The 26672-nt window shown below is 43.7% G+C and overlaps 3 protein-coding genes across 3 annotated transcripts in view; all 3 read right to left on the reverse strand.

Moving 5' to 3' along the window:
- Positions 1-5570, reverse strand: part of CCDC125 (coiled-coil domain containing 125) — a gene marked incomplete at both ends in the record, with an annotated part of 34480 nt that extends 28910 nt beyond the window's left edge. Inside the window, 3 exons of the mRNA XM_080703933.1 lie at positions 570-656; positions 3619-3677; positions 5204-5570. Coding sequence (XP_080560059.1) covers positions 570-656; positions 3619-3677; positions 5204-5570 — 513 coding nt within the window. The remainder of the gene's footprint in view (positions 1-569; positions 657-3618; positions 3678-5203) is intronic.
- Positions 5571-14252: 8682 nt separating this feature from the next.
- Positions 14253-25102, reverse strand: AK6 (adenylate kinase 6; the record flags this gene model as incomplete). The annotated part of the gene is made up of 5 exons (XM_080694291.1): positions 14253-14445; positions 16629-16774; positions 16876-16934; positions 23390-23482; positions 25075-25102. 5 exons carry the CDS (start codon positions 25100-25102, stop codon positions 14253-14255), a joined length of 519 nt encoding a protein of 172 aa, XP_080550417.1.
- On the reverse strand, positions 21860-22657 carry TAF9 (TATA-box binding protein associated factor 9; the record flags this gene model as incomplete). Its single annotated transcript, XM_080716472.1, has 1 exon — positions 21860-22657. One exon carries the CDS (start codon positions 22655-22657, stop codon positions 21860-21862), a length of 798 nt encoding a protein of 265 aa, XP_080572598.1.
- Positions 25103-26672: the final 1570 nt, after the last annotated feature.

A 26672-nucleotide genomic window follows, 5' to 3' on the forward strand; every position in this document is an offset into this window, starting at 1 on the left:
CTGAGCTATACCACCAACCCTTCTATTTTTTGTTTTGAAACAGTCTTGCTTAGTTGATCAAGGCCTCACTAAGTTAAGGCTGGCCTCAAACTTTCAATACCCCTTAGCTCAGCCTCCCAAGTATCGAGATTATAGACATGCCCCAACACACCCAGCCCCCCAGTATTCTTTAAAAGTTTATTTTGAAGCCGTGTGTGTTTTTCAAGTTCAAGACCAGCCTCAGCAATTTAGTGAGACCCAGCAACCTAGCGAGACCCTGTTTCAAACAAAAAGTAAAAAGGGCTGGGGTAGCCGGTCATGGTGACGCAAGCATGTAATCCCAGCATTTCGGAGGCTGAGATTGGAGGATAGAGGATTGAAGACAGGCTCAGCTACTTCTTAGGCCCTGTGCAACTCAGTGAGACCCTGTTTCAAAATAAAGAATAAAAAATAGGGCTGGGGGTGTAGCTCAGAGGTAGAACACCCCTGGGTTCAATCCCTGGTACCACACACAAACATGAAAAAGAAGCTAAAAACACAACCAATTATTGGGTTGTGTGAGTGATGAAAGTTTAAAAATAGCCTCTTACCATGCTTTGAAGAATTTTCAATGCTTCCTCTTTACCTTCAAGTTGTCTTTGAGATGCTTCAAGTTCAGTTTTTAAAATTTCTACTTCCTGAGGACAAAAATAAAATAAATCTTTCTATCTACAAGATATGAACCTCCAAATTGCCATCCTGGCATGCTCACATTTACCCTTCTAGACCTTTATGTGGACCCTAAGCTAAAGTTAAGAGCCATGCTGTCAAGCACCAGTTATGACTAAACCTAAATCTCCTGCCTTCACCCGCTTAGGCTCCATAGCTAATAATTTAGCCATGGTCACTTGAAATAATCACTTGGCCATCTATATATATAGCTACAGTAGCGGTTTTGGGTTGAATCGTGTCTGTGAAAAAGACATGTTCAAGTCCTAACTCTATACCATGAAGATGACCTCATTTGGATAGGGAATTTCAGCAGATATATATTTTTTTTAACTTTTTAGACAGATTAATTTTTTTGGGGGGGGGCGTTACTGGGGATAGAACCCAGAGTCATTCTACCTCTGAACTACATCCCCAGACCTATTTTATATTCTTTATTTTGAAACAGAGTCTTACTGAGTTGCAAAGGGCCTCACTAAGTAGCTGAGGCTGTCCGCAAATCACGATCCTCCAGTCTCAGCCTCCCGAATGCTGGGATTACAAGTATGCGCCACCACGCCTGGTTTAGACACATTAAATTTAACACAGCTTAATTGAGCAAAGAACAGTTTCCAGTCCAGGCAGTCCTTCCAACAAGAAGAGGTTGAGAGACTCTACTCTGCAAAGCATGCAGGCAGCACTTACAGAAGAAAAACAGGAGTGAGGTAGAGGTGCAGCTGCGGCTCAGCCTTGGCCTTGTTTGAGCGAGACATGGTCAGCGGGTGGCCCAAAACTGGCTAAGATTCAGCCAGTTATTAAAAAAGTACATTCCAGCCAGGCGTGGTGGCGCACGCTTGTAATCCCAGCATTCGGGAGGCTGAGACCGGAGGATCACGGCTCGCGGACAGCCTCAGCTACTTTGTGAGGACCTCTGCAACTTTGTGAGATCCTGTTTCAAAATAAAAAAAAAAAAGAATAAAAAATGGGGTACAGGGTGTAGCTCAGAGGTCAAATGCCCCTGAGTTCCATCCCCAAACCTGCAAAAAAAAAAAAAAAAAGTACATTCCTAAAGTAGGATTTCCATTTGTTTACATACAAGTTACATAGAGACTCAAGGAACAGAGGCAGCTTCACGCCAAATGCAGCTCTTTTTTTTTGTTTTTGTTTTTGGTACTGGGTATTGAACCCAGGGACATTCTACCTCCAAGCTATACCCCAAGTCTATTTTATTTATTTATCTTGAAACATGGTCTCACTAAATTGTGGAGGGCCTAATTTGCTGAGGCTGGCCACAAATCTGTGCTCCTCCTGTTTCAGCATCCCAAGTGCTAGAATTACAGGCCTGCGACACCACACCTGGCTTTTTATTTATTTATTTATTTATTTTTATTTTTTTATACAGGGTGCCACTAAGTTGCTGAAGGCCTCACTGAATTGGTTGGTCTCAAACCTGCAATCCTCCTACTCAGCCTCCCAAATACTAGGATTACAGGTGTGCACCACCATACTCAGACAATTCTTTTTATTTTATTTTATTTTATTTTATTTTATTTTATTTTATTGCTACTGGGGATTGAACCTCTAAGATAGCCTAGTGCTATTTTTAGTTTTTGCTTTGAAACAGGGTCTGGCTAGGTTGCTGAGGCTCTCACTAAGTTGTTGAGGTTGGCCTTGAACCTGCAGTCTTCCTATATCAGTCTCCCAAATACAGGGATTACAGGAATACATCACCATGCTCTTCTAGACTTCCATTGTCTTAAACCATCAGTGTGTGGTACTTGTCACAGCAGCCCTAGGAAACTAAAACACTTCCCATTTCCCAAGACTAGGAACCCCCCTCGTAAGCCTCTATGTCCAACAAGCTCTCAGACCATCTGAGAGATTCTCTGCTCTTTTGACTTCAAGGAGTTTAAATTAAGACAGGTTATTTCAAACTGCATACATTGGGAAGAAAATGGAAGGAAGCGATGACTATTTTCTTCAGGAGATCAGAGAAGCAGAGTCAAGGGCAAAACTGGTGGGCATGTTTGCATACGTGGCTGTGTGTGTGTGTGTGTGTGTGTGTGTGTGTGTGTGTGTGTGTTACTGGGAACTGAACTCAGAGGCATTCTACCTTCATGCTATATCCCCAGCCAAATTTTATTTCTTTTTGTTGTTGTTGGTACTGGGGGTGGAACCCAGAGGCTTTCTACCTTTGGGATATACTCTCAGACCTATTTTATATTATATTTGGAAACAGGGTCTCACTAAGTTGCTGAGAGGTAGAATGCCTCTGGGTTCCAGCCACAGTACCCCCCCACACACACACACACAGGAGGCTGGGGGTGTAGAGCACATGATTGGTATCTCTGAGGCCCTGGGTTCAATCAAAAAAGAAGAAAGTGAGTATCTAGAAAGCCAGTAATTGCCTCGATTTGGGTATTATTTAAACAAAATACCTATCAGCAAGCCAGGCATGGTAGTGTATACCTGTAATCTCATTACTTGGGAGGCTAAGATGGGAGGATTTCAAACAAGCCTCAGCAACATAGTGAGACTCTCTCTCAGCAATGTAGCGAGACCTTGTTTCCAAGTAAAAAAATATTTAAAAAGGGCTGGGGGTATAGCTTCAAGGTAGAATGACTCCTGGGTTCAATACCCAATGACATATATACACACAGACACACAAGAAAAGAAAAGAAAAGAACAAAAAGAAAAGAAAAGAAAACATTTCTCAGCATACTGGGATGGAACCAAGAGGCATTCTACCTCTGAACTAGCCCTGTTTTTTATTTTGAAAAAGGGTCTCATAAATTCCAGAGAGCCTCATTAAGCTGCTGAGACTGGCTATGAAGCTACAATCCTGTCTCAGCCTCCCAAGTACTAGGATTACAGATTACAAGCATGTGCCACCATGTTCAGCATCATCAGATTTTATTCCTATGTGAATTTTTATGTTAGTTAAGGACTTACCTCTAAAGTTTCATAGAGAAGCTGCCTTAAATCTTCATTTGACAATTCTGAATTAGAATCTGTTAGGGAAAAAAACTTTTGAATATTTCATTTAGTTAAATACAGGATATTTGTTTATAAAATATTAAATATGTTTTCTTTATATTATAAAAAGGAAACATTGTGATATTGTAAAAAAAAAAAATGGAACTCAGGGAGATTCTACCTCTGAGCTACACCCCTAACCCCATTTTTTGTTCCTTATTTTGAAACAGAGTCGCACTGGGGATGAAACCCAGCAGCATTCTACCTCTGATCAACACCCCCTAGCCCTATTTTTATTCTTTATTTAGAAACAGGGTCTCACTGAGTTGCAAAGGGCCTAAGTATCTGAGGCTGGCTTCGAACCTGCGCAGTCCTCCTGTCATAGCCTCCTGAATGCTGGGATTGCAAGCATCCGCCACCACTCCCGGCTTTATTCTTTATTCTGAAACAGGGTCTCACTAAGTCGTGGAAGGCCTCACTAAGTAGCTGAGGCTGTCCGCGAACTGCGATCCTCAGGTCTCAGCCTTTCGAATGCTGGGATTACAAGTGTACACTACCACGGCAGGCTTTATTCTTTATTTTGAAACAGGGTCTCACTAAATTGTAGAGGGCCTCACTAAGTAGCTGAGGTTGGCCACAAACCTGTGATCTTCCTGTCCCAGCTTCCCAAATACTGGGATCATAAGCATGTGTCACCACACCCAGCTAGGATATCTTAAAATAACCAGAAGTATCTGTTCTGTCTGGAACACTTCTATCCCAGGAAACCACTAGGCATGCTGCCCACTTCATTCAGGTATTCAAATTCACCTCTGTAGCATGGCCTTCCCTAATCCTGGTCTCGAATAAGATCATCCTATGCCCCACATCTCTCTAGTGTATTTGTGTGTGGTACTAGGGATTGAACCTAAGGGGTTCTATCACTGAGTTACACCCCAAGCACCTTTTGTGTGTATGTATGTGTGTGTGTCGGGTCTGGGGATGGAAGCCAGGGGCATTCAACCTCCAAGCTACACCCCTGCCCTAATTTTTATTCTTTCTTTGGAAACAGGGTCTCACTGATTAGCAGAGGGCCTCACTAAGTAACTGAGGCTGTCCTTGAACCGTGATCCTCTGGTCTCAGTCTCCCAAACTCTGGGATTACAAGAGTGCACCACCACACCTGGTACCTTTATTTTTTATATGTTTTTGCGGTACTGGAGATGGAACCCAGGGGCTTTCTACCTCTGAGCTACACCCCCAGTCCTATTTTTTTTAGTTTTTTTTTTTTTTGAAACAGGGTCTCGCTGAGTTGAAAAGGGCCTCACTAAGTAGCTGAGGCTGTCCGTGAACTGCGATCCTCCTTTCTCAGCCTCCCAAATGCTGGGATTACAAGCATGCACCACCACGCCCGGCCTTATTTTTTACTTTTTGAAACAGGGTTTCACTAAGTGAGGAGGGGCTGTCCACCAAGCTGTGATCATCCTGTCTCAGCCTCCTAAGTATTGGGATTATAAGCACGTGCCACCGCACCAGGCTCTGAGTGAGGATCTCTAAGGTTACTGTGGTTCCTGTTTCCCACTGTTGAAGGCAATAGCACTGAGGAAGGTCGGAGGGGGTGGGATGCCAGCATCCTTACCGGGGCTGCTCAGCTGTCTGCAAGTGGAGATCCCGCTCCCGGGAGGGCCTGCATCCTGCAAGCCCGTATGCTTGGGATACTGAAAAACAGGGCCACCTCTTTCTTCCCCCTTTCTTGGAAACAGGGGAGGGCTGAGGTTCTTCTCATTTGATCTTTTTCTTGGTGTAAATAAATGTGAAGTTTCTGCTTCATAAATGCCACCAGGTCTTCTTTGGAGGCCGTAGCCTAGATCCCCTTCCATCATGTCATCCTCGTCCGGTCCCCAGATCTGCACCTCTGATGCGCTAGAGGACCTCGCCACCGTGCTCATTAACCAAATGCCGTCTTGATCTTAAGAAAAAACAGTCATTAGAAATTGTTAGTGCCAGGCGTGGTGGTGCACGCTTGTAATCCCAGCATTTGGGAGGCTGAGACAGGAGCATCGTGGTTTGCAGCCAGCTCAGCTACTTAGTGAGACCCTTGCAACTCAGTGAGACCCTATTTCAAAATAAGGAATTAAAAAAAAAATAGGACTGGGGATGTAGCTCGGAGGTAGAACACCCCTGGGTTCAATCCCCATTATTACAGGGGAGGGGAAGAAAGACTTTTTATAGTTTGCCACAGCATGACTGGATTGAATTATGCCAAGGGAAATACACAAGACACAGAAAGGCAAATCCGATTTAATCTCACTTAGGTGGGGATCTGAATCAATGGGACCCAAAGAAGCAGTGAGGAAGCCGGAAGTTATTGGTGGTTGGAGGGGATTATGGCCAAGGCTACAAAGCTTCACCTTGACAAGAAATAGCAGGGGTTTTCTTTGAGGTATGTGTCACAGCAAGGTGAAAATAGCAAACAATAATACATTTCAAAATAGCTAAGAGTAAATTGCAAATATTTTCATCCCACAAAATGAGACTTTTATTCATTATTTTCCTTTATTTTTGTGGTTTGGGGATTGAACACAGAGGCCTTCAACCTCTGAGATATATCCCCAGCCCTATTTTATTTATTCATTTATTTTCTATTTTGAAACAGGGTCTCACTAAGTTGAGCGCCTCACTAAATTGCTTAGGCTGGCCTCAAACCAGAAATCCTCCTGTTTTAGCCTCTGAAGTACTGGGATTACAGGCATGGACCACCAACCATGTCCAGCTACAAAATTAGTTTTAAAAGTAATGATATATATATATATATATATATATATATATATATATATATATATATATTCTTTTTTTTTGTGGTACTGGGGTTCCTGGAAACCCTTCTACCTCCGGGCTACACTCCCAGACCTACTTTTTATTTGGAAATAGGGTCTCTTAAGGTTCTAAGCGCAGCTGACTTAGAACCTGCGCGATCCTCCTGTCTCTACCTCACAAGCGAGGGGATTACAAGGGTGTGCCACCACGCCCGGCATATTATTTTTTTTTTTTAATTTGAACCCAGGGGCATTTACCTCTGAGGTACACCCCTAGCCTGATTTCTTATTCTTCATTTTTGAAACAGGATCTCACTAAGTTGCAGAGTCTCACTAAGTAGCTGAGGTTGGCCGAGAACCTGCGATCCCCTCCTGATTAACCAGGAGGTTAATTATTACATGGGAGGGGAAGAAAGACATTTTATCGTTTGACATTTTATAGAATTAAATAAATTCTGATTTAATTATTCCACAATTTATCAATTAATTATGTCACTTTGTGCCCCATAAATATATACAACTATAAATTCTCAAATTACGATTAAAAAAATTAAAATAATTGTTCAATTGAATTAAGTTTCTCTGTACTTAGTGAACTGTAATCTAACTTTTTTATTTTTTGTGGTACTGGGGGTGGAACCCAGAGGCTTTCTACCTCCGGGCTATACTCCCAGACCTATTTTATATTTTATTTGGAAACAGGGTTTCACTAAATTGCTAAGAGCCTCACTAAGTAGCTGAGGCTGGCTTTGAACCTGCGCAATCCTCCTGTCTCAGCCTCCCAAACGCGGGGATTACAAGCATGCGCCACCACACCTGGCTTGTAATCTAACTTTAAAATTTTTTTGGTTACTGGGGATTGACCCCAGGTGCATTCTACCTCCAAGTTACATCCCCTCTCCCAACCCTTTGTATTTTTTATTTGGAAACAGTGTCTTGCGAAATTGCTGAGACTGCCCTCCAACCTGCGATCTTCCTTCTGAGTTTCCCAGCACTGCCTGCCCTTCTTCCAGCAGAAATCGCCTCACAGCAACAATGCCTGTGGAGAAATTGCCATCACAGAGCCTCCCCACTCTGACTGCAGCCACCTACCTGTTGACTCTGGGCTCAGGAGCAGCTGGAGTATACAGGGTGCTCACCCTCTTCCCTCCTGCAGTTAAGACCAGCTTTCACCACCAGGCATTGCAAAACAGCTGCTTTTCTGTAGCCGTTTAGAAATAGTTGTTCATCTTTTTTCAAGATTCGATAAAAAGAAAAAACCCAAATAAATAAAAATAAAAAATCTGGGGTTGAAAGCTGAGTGTGGTGGCCCACACTTGTAATCCTAGTACTTGAGAGGTTGAGATAGGAGGATCGCGGTTCGCGGACAGCCTAGCTAAGTAGTGAGGTCCTTTGCAACTCAGTGAGACCTTGTTTCAGAATAAAGAATAAATAATAGGGCTGGGGGCGTAGCTTGGAGATAGAATGCCCCTGGGATCAATCCCCAGTACCGCAAAAAAAAAAAGGGGGGGGGTTAGGCATATAGTTCGGAGGTAGAACACCCTTGAGTTCATTCTTCCACATCAACAAAATAAAAAGTAACTATAAGGGCTGTTAGAAGCATACTTGCTTACTTTTTATCTGCTAATTATATTAATATGTAATAAGTAAAATCAAACTTCTTTTTTGGGGATACAATGCTTTTAAGAAAGTCATATTTATAATTTTTGTCAGTACTAAGGATTGACCCCAGGTGCATTCTACCTCTGATCTATATCCCCAGCCCTATTTTTATTCTTCATTTGGAAACAGGCTCTAACTAAATTGCAGAGGGCCTCACTAAGTAACTGAGGCTGGCCGAAAACCTGTGATCCTCTTATCTCTGTTTCTCAAGTACAAGGATTACAAGTGTAGGCCACCACGCCCGGCTCATATTTAGAACTTAATAAACACATGTTGAGAGTTACTAACTTTCTAGTAGGTCTAACGTGTTCAGAGCAGGATGTGGGGCAGAGAAGGCACTGCCTCAGCTTGGGCTCAAATCTCACTTATCACCTGCTGCTCTCTGAGCTGGGTGAGTCACTGAGCTCCTCAGGGGCTGCTTTAGCTCTATAATGGGTGTAAGCATATCTACTTATAGGGTTATTTGGGATGCCATTGATATAATACATTGATATAATACTATAGCTGGCCACTGTGACACGTGCCTCTAGTCCCAGATCCTCCCTAAGGTGGGAAAATTGCTTAAATTTAATTCAAGACCAGCCTGGGCAGCAAAACATGACCCTGTCTCAAAAATAAATAAATAGAGCCGGGCATGGTGGCACATGCCTGTAATCCCAGCATTTGGGAGGCTGAGACAGGAGGATCATGATGTGAAAACTGGGCCCTTGTAGAAAACAGGTGGCATTGCCTTAATTCTCTATGTCATGGGAGCCATGGAATGTTTTAGAAACAGAGAGAGGCCTCATTAGATCTGTGCTTGGAGATGGCTGATTGGCAGCACTGTGAAGGATGGCTTGGGGCTGCTCAGTTAGAAACTGTTGGCTTAGCCAGGCGTGGTGGTGCTTATTTTTGTTTTTTTTATTTTTTGTGGTACTGGACGTGGAACCCAGGGGCTTTTCTACCTCCAGGCTATACTCTCAGACCTATTTATATTTTAATATTTTATATTTGGAAACAGGGTCTCACTAAATTGCTGAGAGCCTCCATAAGTAGCTGAGGCTGGCTTCAAACCTGTGCAATCCTCCTGTCTCAGCCTCCCAAGCACTGGGATTACAAGTGTGCGCCACTATGCCTGGCGTTAGCCTCAGCTACTTAGTGAGGCCCTTTGCAACTCAGTGAGACCCTGTTTCCAAATAAAGAATAAAAAAAGGGCTGGGGGTGTAGCTCGAAGGTAGAATGCCCCTGGGTTCCATCCCCAGTACCTCCAGAAAAAAAAGGAAAAAAAGAAAAAAAAAAAGAAAAGAAAAAAAGAAAGCCAGGAAGAAAGCTAGGAGTGGTGGCACATGCTTGTAATCCCAGTATTTGGGAGGCTGAGACCGGAGGATAGTGGTTCGTGGACAACCTCAGCTACTTACTGAGGCCCTCTGTAACTTAGTGAGACCCTGTTTGAAAAGAATAATGGCCGGGCATGGTAGCGTACGTTTGTAGTTCCGGAGCTTGGGAGGCAAAGACAGGAGGATCGCGCAGGTTCATAGTCAGCCTCGGTGGCTTAAGAGACCGTGTTTCCAAATAAAAGTATAAAATAGGTCTGGGAGTGTAGCACGGAGGTAGAAGGGTTTCCAGAAACCCCAATAACACCACCACCACCAAAAAAATTAAAAAATTTAAAAATAGGGCAGGGGGTATAGCTTGGAGGTCGAATGCCCCTGTGTTCCAGACAAAGAAAGAAAGGAAAGAAAGAAAGAAAGAAAGAAAGAAAGAAAGAAAGAAAGAAAGAAAGAGACTGTTGGTTTAACCAAGAAGTAACAAGAATTCAACTTGACTTCAGGTAAAGTCTGTGGCGCGATGCTCTTTTGGATGTAGAGGACTTGGCAACTGAAAGGTATGTGAGGACCAAAGAGGAAAAAGTAATTGTAAAGCAATCCCAAATGCTGGGATTATAAGCATGCACCACCATGCCCGGCTAAACCAACAGCTTCTAACTGAGCTGCCCCAAGCCATCTTTCACAGTGCTGCCAATCAGCCATCTCCAAACACAGATATAATGATGCCTCTCTCTGGTTCTAAAACATTCCATGGCTCCCATGACATAGAGAATTAAGGCAATGCCACCTGTTTTCTACAAGGGCCCAGTTTTCACATCCAGTTCCATGTGCGCATTCCCTGGGTGCACTCTGCTTCCAGGTAAGGGTGGCTGCACTTGGGCCCAGGTTCTCCCTCCGCTGGGTCAGCTCCTAGCCTCTGATGGTGCTGTTCTCCACCCAGACAGGCTTCTCCTCCCAGGCCCTCCTCCATTCAAGAAGCATGTCTGTTGTAGCCTTCCTGACTCATGGGCCAGATGTGGTGTCTGTTATCTGAGCCTCCCCAGCTCTCTCCTGCAGCTTCTTAGTGGTCCTCACTTCCCCGCTGAGCTCAGGATTGTCCAGGCCAGCCTGAACATCCACTGGTGTAGGGAGTGGCTCATGCTTGTGCTAAGCAGGTGTTCCAAAGGCATTTTATAGTCAGAACTGAAAGACTCCTGTCCAGAAAACCCGTGCTCAAACCATCTACACCCACTAGCCTGACAACTCTACATTAGCAAACAAGTTGGTCAAACACACTTACTTCCTGTCAGGCTTGACAAAGACCTAACTTGAGCCCTCCTCAGTGAACAATGCCTGCTTCAATATGCTGTAGGATTTTATTGACTCTGTGTGTGTGTGTGTGTGTGTGTGTGTGTGTGTGTGTGTGTGTGTGGTACTGGGGTTCCTGGAAGCCCTTCTACCTCCGGGCTACACTCCCAGACCTATTTTATACTTTTTTAAATTTAGAAAACAGGGTCTCTTAAGCCAGCGGGGCTGGCTTCGAACCTGCGCGATCCTCCTGTCTCTGCCTCCCAAGCACGGGGATTACAAGCGTGCGCCACCACGCCCAGCTATTGACTTTTTATATTAGAATAAATTTTACATTTGTAGTAAGTTTTGAAGAAAATTAAAAACTCATATATCCTTTGCCCCAATCCCTCTAATGTTTGCACTAGGGTAGAAGTACATTTATCAAAACTGATAAAGTAACCCTGGTACAGGCTATTAACTAGATCACAATCTTTACTGGGATTTCCTCAGTATTTCTACAGGGTCGTTTTCTGTTCCAGGATCCAGAACAGAATACTACATAGCATTTAGTGGGCTGTGGTTTTAAGGTTCAAAATTAGTAGATTAAAAAAAAAAAAAAAAGTCCACAGAAACAAGGAAGGGAAACAAACAGAAGCAGGGTCTTTGAAGTCTATTGGTTAGGTTATTTTTTCCCCATTGGGCCGGCAACAGGAGAAAAGGAGCCAGTTTGCCAGCTGGTCCCAAAGTGCAGTCTCTACAGATCTGCCCGCCTCGCCGGGGTCCAGCTGCGCCGCAGCGCTGGCACCTGCAGCGCCCCGCCCGCGCCCCCGCGGCCCCTCCGCGCGCCCACCCGCCCGCCGGGCCTCGTGCTCGGGCTCGTGCGCGCTCACCCACCCGAGGTGCTCGCGCGCGCCCCTCCGCCCCCGTGAGCGCGCGGCCAGACCCAGGCCGGAAGAGCGCGGGCACTGGCGGGCAGCGCGCGCACCCGAGCGTCTGTGCCCCTGGATGTTGATTCTTACATCCAACCCCAACCCCAAAGCCCGCTGTGAGCAACCTGCGTACCTACAGTAGCCCGAGCGTTCGAAGAGAACCAGGTTTGCGTCAAAAGTAAACTGGATGGCTCAAATGTCTCCAGGAGTGCAGCAGGGGGAGCGTGCGTGTGCGCTGAGGTCCACAGGTAGAGGCGGAGCTTGAAAGGCAAGCTTTCCGAGCTAAGAATAGAAGAGGGCACCCCAGGCCAAAGGAACTGCCGAGGCGAAGGCGTGGCAGCAGGAAGGAACAGGAGGAAATGGCCCTGTGGGCCTAGCTACAGCTGATCTGGTGACGACCCACACCCAGTGATTTCCCGAGACCCAAGTCATCTCGTTTTAACCCCATCAAACGCCGTGGATCATCTTCATTATCTTGGTGAATGATTCAGGTTAACACTCACCATCCTTGTGCGGTCCAGCACCTGCCTGGGTCTTAAAGCTATACATCTTCGCCTTGTAGTGATAAGTCTCTACTCTTCTCCAAATCCGGCCTACATTCCCCTTAATTGCCCATTCCCCTAAGAAAACATCCTAGTATATGGAAAACCAGACTTAGAATTGAACTTCTCTTGGAGGCCTTCTCCCACCACAGTGATTTGTATGGAATTTTGCACATATATCATAGGCAGTCTTAAAGCGAATCAACTGCTAAATTTGCAGTTTACCTTTTAAACTTGTTTATGTGCAAAACTGCATATGAATTGGGCAAAACAAGAGGATGGAATCCTACAACTCCCAGCTAGGATGAGTGTTAGAGCATTTGTCTGCACGTGCAAGGTCTTGGATTGGATTCTACCCCAAACAAAATAAAAACAAAAACTAGGGAAAGTCACTAACACTTCTGTGCCTTGGTTCCATTCCATTACCTGGAATGAAAAGAACATATTTCAGAGAGTGGTTGTGTATATTCAGAGAGCTCACTTTTGAAATGTGTTTATAAGACTGCCTGGCAAAGTGATATATAAATACCAAGCATCATTGTGATAGAAATGACCTAAATGTCCACCTAGAGGGAACTGATTAGATCAATTGTAGCACTTTTTAGGGCAACCCTATAAAAACCAAATATATTAGGAATCTCAAACAAAATATGGGGGCTGAAGGGCGGGGAGTAGTAATGTGATGGAAATGTTCTGGAATTAGTAATAATGGTTGACTAGCCATGTGACTATGTCCCATGACCCAGCAATTCCCTCAGGTATATACGCGAGAACTAAAATAATGCATTTTCACAAAAATTTGTACCTGAATATTCATAGTATACTACTTCATAACAGTTACAATTGTGCAACCAACAGAATACACAAAACGTGGTAATTGCATATCATAAATTTATTTTTGCTACTGAAGATTGAGCTCAGGTACACTCTACCTCTGAGCTATACCCCCATTCTATTTTATTTTTTGTGGTGCTAGGGGTTTAACCCATGGGCATTCCACCTCTGAGCTACTCCCTGGACCATTTTATTATTATTATTATTTTTTTTTTCAGGTTTGGGGATGGAACCAGGGGCATTTGACCTTCGAGATACACCCCTTCCCTATTTTTTTATTTTTTATTTTGAAACAGGGTCTCACTAAGTTGCAGAGAGCCTCACTAAGTAGCTGAGGCTGTCCATGAACCGTGATCCTCCAGTCTCAGCCTCCCAAATGCTGGGATTACAAGCGTGCGCCACTACACCTGGCTCATTTTATTATTTTTATTTGGAAATAGGGTCTTACCAAGTTGCTGAGAGCCTCATGAAGTTGTTGAGGCTGGCTTTGAACCTGTTTTTGATCCTCCTGTCTCAGCCTCCCAAGTACTAGGATTACAGGCATGTGCCACTACACATGGCTAAGGATTTATTTTTTATTTTTTTATTTTTTGTGGCACTGGGGATGGAACCCAGGGGCTACACCCCCAAGCCCTGTTTTTTATTCTTTGTTTTTGAAATAGGGCACCAAGTTGTTGAGAGCCTCGGTAAGTAGTTGAGGCTGGCTTCGAACCTGTGAGATCCTCCTGTCTCTGCCTCCCAAATGCTGGGATTACAAGTGTGTGCTATCATGCCTGCCAGGCTTCAGCCCTACTCTTTTTTATTTTGAAATAGGGTCTCATTGAGTTGCAAAGGGCCTCACTAAGTAGCTGAGGCAAAGGAATGTATTTTTATCTTATTTTTTGTACTGAAGATGGAACCCAGGAGAATTCTACCTTTGAGCTATACCCCTACCCTTATTTTATTATTTTGAAACATGGTCTCACTAGGTTGATTAAAGTCTCACTGTGACTTGCTGAGGCTGTCCTTGAACCTGCAATCCTCCTTTCTCAGCCTCCTAAGTATTGGGATTATAAGTGTGTGCCACCACGTCCAGCTCAGTTTTATCTTTAATATCACATTCACTCTATAGTTGAGATTGTTTAGCTTTCTCATGGAGAAAAAGAAACCTTTACATTATCCACCTGCTAGGCCTGCAGCACCATTTTAATACAATTTTTTTTTTTTTACTGACACGAGTTATTTGTGTGAAGTAGGCAGAGATGGCCTCAAGAGGGATTGTAAAGTGGCCAGTTAAGAGTTATGATCTTTGACCCACTGGTCAACCCATTTCATGATCTGGTTTATATTATCCTCTAGTTCTTCTGGCTTATTGCTGGGCAGCTGATGCACAATTTCTCCTTTGTAGGATGCTGTGGCTTCTTCATAAAGAACTTGAAAAATCTCACACTGAATATTCTCTTGTAGTTTCTTCTCACTATAGCCCCTAGAACACAAAAAGAGGTTAAGGAAATAGAGTGGCATTAACTGTAGTCTTACACTGAATATTCTCTTGTAGTTTCTTCTCACTATAGCCCCTAGAACACAAAAAGAGGTTAAGGAAATAGAGTGGCATTAACTGTAGTCTTAGGAACATAACAAAAAACTAGATACTGTGTGTGTGTGTGTGTGTGTGTGTGTGTGTGTGTGTGTGTGTGTGTTACCGAGGACTGAACACCAGGCGCATTCTACCTCTGAGCTACACTCCCAGCCCTTTTTTTTGGCAAGGGGGAAACCTGAGGGTTGAAACCAGAGGAATTCTACCTCCAAGCTACACCCCAGCCCTATTTTCCATTCTTTATTTTGAAACAAGGTCTCACTGAGTTGTAACGGGCCTCATTAAGTAGTTGTGGCTGTCCACAAACCAGGATCTTCCTGTCTCAGCCTCCCAAATGCTGGGATTACAAACATAAACCACCATTCCTCACTCTTATTCTTAATTTTTTTTTGGGGGGGGGGCGGGTCTGGGGATGGAATCCAGAGGCTTTGACCTCTGAGCTACACCCCCTGCCCAATTTTTTATTCTTAATTTTGAAACAGGGTCTCACTGAGTTATGGAGGGCCTAAGTAACTGAGGCTGTCTGCGAACCGCGATACTCTGGTCTCAACCTCCCAAATGCTGGGATTATAAGCGTGCGCTGCCACACCCGGCTTTTCCTTTTTTTTCTTCTTTCTTTTCTTTTCTTTTTTTGCGGGTCTGGGGATGTAACCCAGGGGCATTTGACCTCCGAGCTACACCCCCTCCCCTATTTTTTATTCTTTGTTTTTGAAACAGGGTCTCACTGAGTTGCAGAGGGCCTAAGTAGCTGAGGCTGTCCACGAACCGCGATCCTCTGGTCTCAGCCTCCCGAATGCTGCGATTACAAGCGTGCGCCACCATGCCTGGCTCCGGCTTTTATTCTTAATTTTGAAGCAAGGTTTCACTAAATTGTGGAGGGCCTCACTAAGTATCTGAGGCTGGCTGGGAACCTGTGATTATCCTGTCTCAGCCTCCCAAGTACTGGGATTACAAGAATGCACCACCATGCCTGGCTCACAGCTTGGATTTAAAGACAGTGGTTCCCAGATAGTTGGGAGGCTGACAGAGAAGATCTCAAGTTAAAGACCTCATCTCAAAATAAAACTTGAAAAAGGTTAGGGATGTAGAGCAGTGGCAGAGTACTTATCTAGCCTGTGTAAGGATCTGAGTTCAGTCCCAAGTACTGCAAAAAACAAAACAAAACAAAATTTCCCTAAAAATTTCCTTTTCTGGTTAAATGTGGTACTCTTTATCAGTGAAATTAACTCAAATATATATACTTTTTTTTTCTTTTGTGGTACTGGGAATGGAACCCAGGGGCATTCTACCTATAAGCTACATCCCCAGTCCTATTTCTTACTTTATGTATATATACTTATTTATACATATATACATATATACATTTAAATATATATATGTATATATTTGTGTGTGTGTGTGTGTGTGTGGTACTCAGGGTGGAACCCAGTGGCTTTCTACCTCCGGGCTATCCTCCCAGACCTATTTTATGCTTTATTTGGAAACAGGGTCTAAGTTGCTGAGATCCTCGCTAAGTAGCTGAGGGTGGCTTCGAACCTGTGTGATCCTCCTGTCTCAGCCTCCCAAACATGGGGATTACAAGCATGCTCCACCATGCCTGGCTAGACTTTTATTTTTTTTAATTTAATTTAATTTTTTTTTTTGCAGGTTTGGGGATGGGATTCAGGGGCATTCTACCTGAGCTACACCCCCTGCTCTAATTTTTATTCTTTATTTTGAAACAGGGTTTCACTAAGTTGCAGATGGTCTCACTAAGTAGCTGAGGCTGTCCGTGAACCGCGATCCTCTGGTCTCAGCCTCCCAAATGCTGGGATCACAAGTGTGTGCCACTACGCCTGGCTATTAAATATATTTTAAAGATTATGAAATGCTAATCTGTCATGTCAATTTTTTATAAGCTTTCCCATTCCTGGTGTGTGTGTATGTATCAAAAAATAAAATAAAATAGATCCTGTTTCAAAAAATAAAAACAAAATATGAAAGAGGGTGTAGTTTGGAGCTAGAATACCTCTGGGTTCGATCCCTAGTACCACACACACAAAAAAAGAATTCATTGTTCTTCCCTTTCTTACCTTGTTTCAAGTCTTTTGTACAATACATCATTATCTGTTCTCAACACAAAAACTATTTGAAACCAGCGCTCAGGGAAGAAATCACAACCATGGTAATCAATAATAACTCCGCCTTCTCTCATTTGGTTTTCTAGTTCATCAACTACCTGTAATAAAGGTTAAAAAAAAAAAGGTGAATGCTCCTTATGACAACAGGCCAATTTTCCTATGGAATTCGACAAATGCATACTTGGAAAATCATACTTACTCTGTCTTCATCTAAAATGGGACAATCATATTCTTCATCATAGCCATCATATAACTGACCTAAAAGAAATTTACATTAGCTTTCTTAAAATAATCTTTTCTTTTTCTTCCTTTATTTCCCCCTTTGAAGTACTGGGAATTGAACCCAGGTTCATAACACATGCTAGGCAAGTGCTCTCCACTGAGCTGTCCCAGCCTTTTTTATCTTAAGACAGTAATTTAGCCAGGCATGGTGGTGCACACCTGTAATCCCAGCATTTGGCAGGCTGAGACAGAAGGATTGCAGGTTTGTGGCCAGCTTCAGCAACTTTTGAGGCCCTCTGCAACTTAGTTTCAAAAATAAAAAATAGGGTTGGGGGGTTTAGGTTGAATGTCCCTGGGCTCAATCCCCAATACAGAGGAGGAAAAAAAAAATTAACTTGCTGAATTGCTCAGGGTGTACTTTGAACTTGCTATCTTCCTGCCTCAGCCTCCCTGAGGAGCTGGGATTATAGGCATGCCTGGCTAAAATAATGTTTTCTGAGTAATTTGCAGTAATTTTCAGTTATAGACGTTAGGAAATATATTGACAATTATTCTTTTAGATTATACAAGGGAAGGCTCTAATATAACATGTAACAAAGATATCAGATATAAAGAGCAATACTGACAAATTAAAATTTTGTCTAGAGGGAGCCAGGTGTGGTAGCATTCGGGAGGCTGGGACAGGAGGATCACAGGTTTGCAGCCAGCCTCAGCTACTTAGTGAGATCCTTTGCAACTCAATGAGACTCTATTTCAAGAAATATGGGAAGCTGGGCGTGGTGGCACACGCTTGTAATCCCAGCATTGTAATCCCAGCATTCGGTAGGCTGAGACCTGGAGGATCGTGGTTCACGGACAGCCCCAGCTACTTAGTCCTCTGCAACTCAGTGAGACCTGGTTTCAAAATAAAGAATAAAAAATAGGGCAGGGGGTGTAGCTCGGAGGTAGAATGCCCCAGGTTCCATCCCCAGACCTGCAAAAATAAAATAAATAAATAAATAAATAAATAAATAAATAAATAAAAGAAATATGGGAGGAGCTGGGCGTGGTGACGCACACTTATAATCCCAGCGTTTGGGAGGCTGAGACAGGAGGATCACAGGTTTGAGGCCAGCCCCAGCAAATTATTGAGACCATTTCAAAAATTAAAAGGGGAGGGGGGATAACTTGGAGGCAGATGCCTCTAAGTTCAATTCCCAGTACCAAAATTAATGATAAAAATGAGTAGTCAACATCAGAATTCATAGGACTATTAGAGAGAGTAATTATTTTCATTGAGCTACAGATTAGTGGGGAAAAGAAACATCACATGGACAGACTATGAACACCTACATGAATATTAAAAGCACAGGTGATAGAAGCCAGGGGCATCACCTCCGAGCTACACCCCAGCCCTATTTTTTATTCTTTATTTTGAAACAGGGTCTCACTGAATTGTGAAGGGCCTAAGTAGCAGAGGCTGTCTGTGGACAGCAGATCCTCTGGTCTCAGCCTCCCAAATGCTGGGACTACAAGCGTGCACCACCACACCCAGCTCTTAAGATGAAATCTTTAAGCCGGGCATGGTGGTGAACGCTTGTAGTCCCAGCATTTGGGAGGCTGAGACCAGAGGATAGCAGGTCACAGACAGTCTCAGCTACTTAGCAAGGCCTTTCGCAACTCAGTGAGGCCCTTTGCAACTGAGACTGTTTCAAAATAAAGAATAAAAAAATAGGGCTGGGTATGTAGCTCGGAGGTAGAAAGTCCATGTTCCATCCCCAGTATCCCCCCCCCCTCCACACACAAAAGAACATACTAAACTGTGTGTGGTGGCACATGCCTATAATCCTAGTACTTGGGAGGCTGAGGCAGGAGGATCACAGGCTCAAGACCAACCTCAGCAATTTAGCAAGGGGATTGATTGGTTCAGAGGTTGAATGTCCCTGGCTTTAATCCCCAGTACTACATAAAAATAGGTAAATGCCACTGGGTTCAATTATGAGGGCTGGGGGATGTAATTCCATAGAGCATTTTCTGGCATGCATAAGTTCCTGGGTTTGATTTCTAGCATCACAGAAAAAAAAAAAAAAATTAAGCTGGGCCTAGTGGCCCATGCTTGTAATCCCAGTATTTGGGAGGTCGACACAGGAGGATCGGATTCATGGCCAGCACCAGATACTTAAGCCCTCTGCAACTTAGTGAGACCCTGTTTCAAAATAAAAGAAATTGGGCCAGGAGTGGTGGGGCATGCTTGTAATCCCAGCATCTGAGAGGCTGAGACTAGAGGATCACGGTTTGCAGACAGCTTCAGCTACTCAGTGAGGCCCTCCACAACTTAGTGAGATCCTGTTTCAAAATAAAGAAATAGGGTAAGGGATGTAGCTCGAAGGTCGAATGCCCCTGGAATCTATCCACAGACCCAGAAAAAAACAAAAAGGCTGGGGGTGTACCTTGGAGGTAGAATGCCTCTGGGTTCAATCCCCAGTACCACAAAAAATAAACGAATAAAGTGAAAACTTAAAAGGGCAGAATCTTTTAATATATTCAGATATATTCACTGAACAGTTATCTGGCAAAAAATTCTGGCACAAATTTTTTAATTGGTGCACTGTAGTCATACATCTGGTATATCTTATGAGAGACTTTATATCATTTAACTTTCTTGCCAGACTGGAATTATTTTATCTGGTGTCATAGAAGGAAAAAGTTCAACACTTTTCTTTTGAGGCTTAGATCTCATTTCAGAAAAGATCCAGTGAAGAAAACAAGTCTCATACTGAACTATCATTAGTGTGGCACTATTGTGCCTTTCAATGCTATTTATATTAAGATTACAAAGTAACTTCAACTATGCGTGGTAGCACACACCTGTAATATCAGCACACAGGAAGCCAAGACATGAAGGTCACAAGTTCAAGGACCCCTTAGGTTCAATCCTCAGTATACTAAAAAAACCCAACAAACTTATATAATAACTTCATTAAGTTTGTGTTAAATTACATTAAGTTTAAAAGCAGAATACATGTATGAAATTATAGGTAATTTTGGAATCACCTGTCAAATAGTAAAAAAAAAAAAAAATTATTTCTTTGGTACTGGGGATTGAACCCAGGGGCATTTTACCTCTGAGCTATATCCCCAGCCCATTTGCATTTTTCAGTGTCTCCTTAAGTTTCTGAGGCTGGCCTCAAACCTGTGATCCTTCTGTTTCAGCCTAAATACTGGGACTACAGGTATGTGTCACCATGCCTAGCTAAAACCAACAGTTTATTTTTTTATTTTTATTTTTATTTTTTTATTTTTGGTGGTACTGGGGGTGGAACCCAGAGGCTTTCTACCTCCAGGCTATACTCCCAGATTTTTTTTTTTTTTAATTTTATTTGGAAACAGGGTCTTACTAAGTTGCTGAGAGCCTCACTAAGTAGCTGAGGCTGGCTTCGAACCTGTGCGATCCTCTTGTCTCAGCCTCCCAAGCGCGAGGATTACAAGCATGTGCCACCTTGCCCGGCTAAAAAACCAACAGTTTAATACTGAGAAAAAGTCAGATTTCACATAAGTATAAAATGAGGAAAGAAAAGTTTTGGGTGTAGTTCAGTGTTAGAACATGTGCTTAACATGTATAAGGTTTTAGCTGGGTTCAGATACCAGCATTCCCTCCCCCAATATATAATAAGGAAGAGTTACTAGCAATGTTAAAATCCAAGTTTCAAGTCAGATATGGTAGAACATGGCTGTAACCCCAGTACTTAGGAAATTGACACAGGAGGATAACAGGTTTAAGGCAAGCCTTGGCAATTTAGCAATGCCCTCTGCAACTATTGAAATCTTGTTTCAAAATTAAAAAAAAAAAATAGGGCTGGCTAGAGGTATAGCACAGAGGTAGAATGCCTCTGGGTTCAGTCCCAGTAACTCCCAACCCCCAAACACATTCAAGTTTCAGAAACTTGGATATAATCTGAATGCTGGACCTGACTTATAGTATCAACAATATGACAAAAAGATACTCAAAACTGAGCTGTAAGAGATCCTGGAAACTGGGTGTGGTGGTACACACCTATAATCCTAGTACTTGAGAGGCCAAGACAGGAGGATCACAAGTTTGAGGTCATCCTCAGCAACTCAATGGGACTGGGGGCGTAGCTCAGTGGTAGAATGTCCCTGGGTTCAATCCCTAATACCAAAGAATTTTTTTTTTTTACTATTTGACAAGTGATTTTAAAATTACCTATAATTTCATACATGTATTCTAGTTTTAATCTTAATGTAATTTAACACAAACTTAATGAAGTTACTATATAAGTTTAATCTCTAGTACCACAAACAAAAAGGAATCCTAGAAAAAATTAAACTTTAAAAAGTAGGAAAAAACTGGAAGATGCAAGAGTCCTTAAGTATAACCAAAGGAAAAAAATAACCAAAAGGACTTAAAAAAAAACCCCAGAGTTTAGAAGTTTGGTAACTGAGATAAATCCAAATCAGTAAGGATTCACTATGAATAAAAATGCTGATATCTAAGAGATCTCTCTTAGCTGTCATGGTTAAACTTCAGCAAGCTGAGGCAACAGACCCTAAGAGTGACTCACACACCAGAGATTACGATACACACATCTGAGGATATGGGAGATGGCATTCTATTTGTAATAGTCAACAGACTGCAACGACTTCCAAGTTGTTGCAGCCCCTATTCTTCATGATGACGAGTGAGAAATTGCTTTAAAAACAGAATTGCCAAAGTACCAACAATCAAATTGAACGACAACTTTATTTTTTTACACATAAAGGCTGATGAAAAACCATTACTGACCCTATTAAGGAAAAACCCAACATTTCAATGAAAAAGATTAACTATTTACTCTTTAAATACTATGTAAATTTTCTGAAGCACAACTTGAAAACAGTCAGCATGCCGTACATTCAGCATTCAGTACAGCCGAATCAGGTTCAAATATATATATATATATATTACATACATCAAGACTAGATTACAAGTTATCATAGTCATCATCATCATCATCGTCGTCATCGTCATCATCATCACGTTTCCTTTTCAATGCATTTGACGACTCACTGGCAGTATTTTGTGATGACACCATATTAGTGGTAATCAGAATGTTTTTGGACCCAATTAATGACGGGTTAATCAGAACATTCTGAACTGCTGATGTCGCAGGAATTGATGCTTTTACAGCAGGGGACTGTGAAGCAGGCATCTGTACTGTAAACCTTTGCCCAGTCAGAGACATTGGAGTCCCTACTTTAGTTGAAACAGACATGGTTTGTGGGGTTGGTGTGCCTAGTGTGGGAGTACTTGGTCTACTAGTGACTGAACCAACACTTAACCGTGGAACTGTTATTCTTCCTGCAGATGTAGATGCCTTTTTTTGTAAAGATTTGAGCTTATAGTTTGGAGCTGTTAAGCAATATCTATCAGGTGGCAATCTAGGGCCTGAATATGGCTTGATCAATGGCAAGGGGGTTTGATTTCTTTGCCTTGCAATATCTAGTAAAAAATCTCTCGGCGGAGGAGAGGTAAATGACTGGTCAGCGCGACACTGAATTGCCAATCGCACGTCATCTGCATCGACAGTAGTTTTCTTAGCATGGCTTGAATAAATTTTAGCATCATCTAGAATTGTGGTCACATATCGGAAGGCAAACTCCAACATCTGATTTATAACTCTTGGCTCATATTCTGTAATCCCCATATCCTTCAGGATTTGTGCCATCATCTGTGCATCTTTCGGCATGCTCTTGGGAGAAGCCATCTTGCCAGACTCCATGATATCCGGTGATCAAACTTTAGATCATTTGAAAAAGATATGTATATTAGATCAAACCAAAATACTTTAGTAGCAATTACTGGAACTTAAAAAGATTTTTTAAATATTAAAAAAGTATTTAAAACTTAAAATGCTACATCTGCTTGATTTTAATGAGGCATACTTAAAGTGTCCTTTACTTAAATGTATTGAGTTTCTACTCTGTATAAAATTACAGAATATATAAAGATGAAGACACAATTAAGATAAAAAGTAGAGGAAAATAGCAAATCAAATAAAAATTTGTCACTTTAGAATATATGCATCCGTGCAACTATCAAAATAACCTAAGAAAATACCATATGAGGGTCATGTCCCATTGCCTGAGTCCAAAATAATGTCCTTCCAGTAAGATGAACATACTTGCTTGTCTCATACAGATTCTTAGCACCTCCCCAAACCTTTGTGTCTGCCCAACTCAAAACATTCTCCTCCTTATATTCAGATTCCATTTATCCAAAGTCAGTATCTTTAGGGAAGTCTTCCAATTATTACTGTTCACTATTACTAAGCCATTTGGGGGGAAGGAGGAAAAATGGTCAAAATACCCAGTCTAGCCCTGGACACTTCATATTTTTTTTATTTCCATAATTCCCTAGGAAGCAGAAATTTCTTAATAGCCATCTCCTGCTAACTGTACTCTCTAGTAGCCTTAATACTCTACCACCTGACTTAAACCAAAGTACCCCTTACCTTCTTGAGCTAATTCACCCACATTAATGTATTTCAGTCCTGATCTTGATGCAAGTTCTTTGCCTAGTGTGGTTTTTCCAACCCCTGGTGTACCTGGAAAGACAAGCCACAGAAAAATATTGTTTATACTTGACCACTTTCTGCCCTAAAGTTATTAACTGATATACTGTATATATCCACCATACAATATATATCCCTTTTACAAAAATGGCAATATTAGACACTGTTTGTTTCCCTTTTTATATCTAAATGTAATTAGAAAGCTGGGCGTGGTGGCGCATGCTTTTAATCCCAGCATTCGGGAGGCTGAGAACGGAGGATCGCGGTTTGTGGATAGCCTCAGCTACTTAGTGAGGCACTCCGTAACTCAGTGAGACCCGGTCTCAAAATAAAGAATAAAAAATAGGGCAGTGTAGGTGTAGCTCCGAGTTCGAATGCCGTGGGTTCCATCCCCACACCCGCAAAAAAAAAAAAAAAAAAAAAAAAAAAAAGGTAATAGATTTCAAAATAATCAAATTTGTACTTCCCAGCTGTTCAAGCTTACGGACACTAAAATAGAGCATCTTAATTAACTGGGATAAAGCAAATCTCCATAGGCAGTATCCATAGGAAAAATCTCCATAGAAAGTAATATTTCTCTCAAGTTCACTACAAGTCTGAATCTGAACCCTGGTGTCAACATGTTTTCAATAAAATGTTCACTCTTAATTTTTTACAATATAGTTTAATAAACGATGCTGAAGCAGGAGGCTCTCACATTCAAAGCTGGCCTCACCAACTTAAAGAGAGGCTCTCAGCAATCTCTAGCACGAGCAAGCAAGCGAGCGTGGAGACACACACACACACACACACACACACACACACACACACACACACACACACGATCAAAAGTTTCCAACCAGCCTCAGCAATACAGCAAGGCCCTCATCAACTGAAACCCTGCTTCAAAATAATAACAAAAAAATTGGGCTAGGAGTGTAGCTTGGAGGCAAAATGGCTCTGAGTTCAATTCCCAGTACCACATAAACCCCCACAAAAATAAGATTAAAAATATGTTAAAAAAAAAAAGGCTGCAGTTGTCTTTCTAAAGTATAGTGCCTCTAGGCTCAACCCTCAATACTACCAAATATCAAAACGGAACAGTCATGGTGGCACAGTCCTGTGGCCTCAGTGCTTGGGAGGCCGAGACAGGAGGGTCGCTGGTTCGAGGACAACCTCAACAATGCAGAGACACTCTCGGCCACCTTGGTTAAGACCCATTTCAAAAACAAAAATAAAAAGGGCCAGCGGTGTCACTCGGAGGCAGAAAGCCCCTCGGTTCAACCCCCATTAGCACATCAACAAAACCTAAAGACCTCGAGGAGCCCCACAATCAGCAGCAACCCGCACCCCTCACGCAGCCGGCCAGGAATGCCCAGCAGACGCCTGGACATACAAGGCCGGACACTGACGCCCAGGCCGCCGCCGCCGTGAGCCGCGCCGCAAACACCGAGGTCTGATTTGAGTTTTTCTAGGACGCGAAGGAGAAAATAAAAGACGACCCGGGGAGGCCTAAGGAACGAGGCCGCCGCCGCTCACACCCACCGAGGGCCGGGCGGCGCCATCACCTCCCACCCGGGCCCAGGAGCCCGCCGCCCACTCCACGAGCAAACCGAGGGGCCCCGGCCCAGCACCCGCGCGCTGACCCGTGAGCAGGATGTTCGGCAGCAGCATAGCTCTCCCGGCGGCCGGCGCAGGCGCCTCGCTCATGCGGCCGGCGCAGGCGGACAGCAGCCGGAAGGGGCGGCGGCGGCCGGAACCGCGGCCCGAGGTCCCCGCCGCCCCGCGCCCCGCCCCAGCCCGGCCCCCGCCCGCTACCTGGCCACTGTGACACGCTCCCGTCGCCCGCGCCGCGCGTCAGGCAGCGCGCTGGAGGCCTAAGGCGCCCGCGCCCCGGATCCCGCCCCTCTTACGTCACGGGAGCGCCGGCCGCGCTGGAAGGACCCCAGGGGGGCGTGGCCTCGGAGTCTGGGCGCTGAGCCCGGGGAGGGCAGCCGGCCGCCCTGCTGCCAGGAGCCGAGGCTGGGCTCCGCGGTTCCTTTCCGCCCACGAGGGGATGCAGCGCCCGGAAAGTAAGGCCGCCGCGGCTGCGGTTGTGTTCATTGTAGGTCCTAGAGGCGCGAGGCCATTGCTGCCTTCACGCCAGCCGGGACTCTGGTTGCTCCTCCTCCCGCCCCGCCCATCCCATCTGGGGCCGCGGAGGACGGGGCGCGGAGCCCGGGCCCGCCAGGCTCTCGGATCGCAGGATGGCTAGGGACGAGCATCTGAGCTTAGCACCCCCGTGAGGCGTGTGAGGTGGGGGTGGGTCGGCTCGGAATAGTCTCGAAGCTCTCCTGTACCTCTGACGTCTCGTTTCAGGAAGCTGACATCGCCAGGGACAGTTACCTGCTTTTTTTTTTTTTAAAGGAGGTGATTGTTATTGAAGAGTCATTAGAGTCCTAACCATAGCAACAATCTTCACCTTTTGTTCCGACGTGCCAACTGTATTTGCTCAAACACCCCCCCCCCCACCAGCATACATTTTTGAAACATAAAAGCTTTCTAACTGTTAGCTGGTTTGGAGAGGTAAACGACTTGTTTTCTGGTATGCGGGGAGTATTTGCTTTATAGGCAGTATGTTCTTTCAAATTACAAAACAGTACGCGTTCCAGGGGATAGGCCTGTAGGCTTAGAAGACTTCTAGCTTGTTTATTATTTATTTATGTGTGTGTTTGTGTTAGTGGGGATGGAACCCACGAGCATTCTATCTCCGAGCCCTATTCTTTTATTTTAAAACAGGTTCTCACTAAGTTGCAGAGGCTGGCCATGAACCTGCGATCCTCCTGTGTCAGCCTCCCAAGTATTGGGATTACAATCGTGACCGGCTTCTAGCTTATTTAAAATTATTGAATTCACTAGTTTCCAGAAGCATTTAAGATTTAGGAAAGTTTGAGCCGAGCGTGGTGGCTCATGCTTGTAATCCCCAGTATTTGGGAGGCTGAGACAGGAAGATGGCAGGCTCGGGGCCAGGCTCAGCTATTTAGATCCTCTGCAACTTAGTGAGACCCTGTTTCAAAATAAAGAATAAAAAATAGGGCTGGGGGTGTAGCTTGGAGGTAGAATTCCTCTGGGTTCCATCCCCAGTAGCCCCCCCCAAAAAAATAAATAGGGCCGGTGGTGTAGCTTGGAGGTAGAATAGCCCTGGGTTCAACACCAAAAAAACAAACAAAAAACTTTTTTTGAAGAACATAGTTTGGCAAGAAAC

This window comes from Muscardinus avellanarius, assembly GCF_963383645.1.
Source record: "Muscardinus avellanarius genome assembly, chromosome: 1".
Classification (NCBI taxonomy): domain Eukaryota; kingdom Metazoa; phylum Chordata; class Mammalia; order Rodentia; family Gliridae; genus Muscardinus; species Muscardinus avellanarius.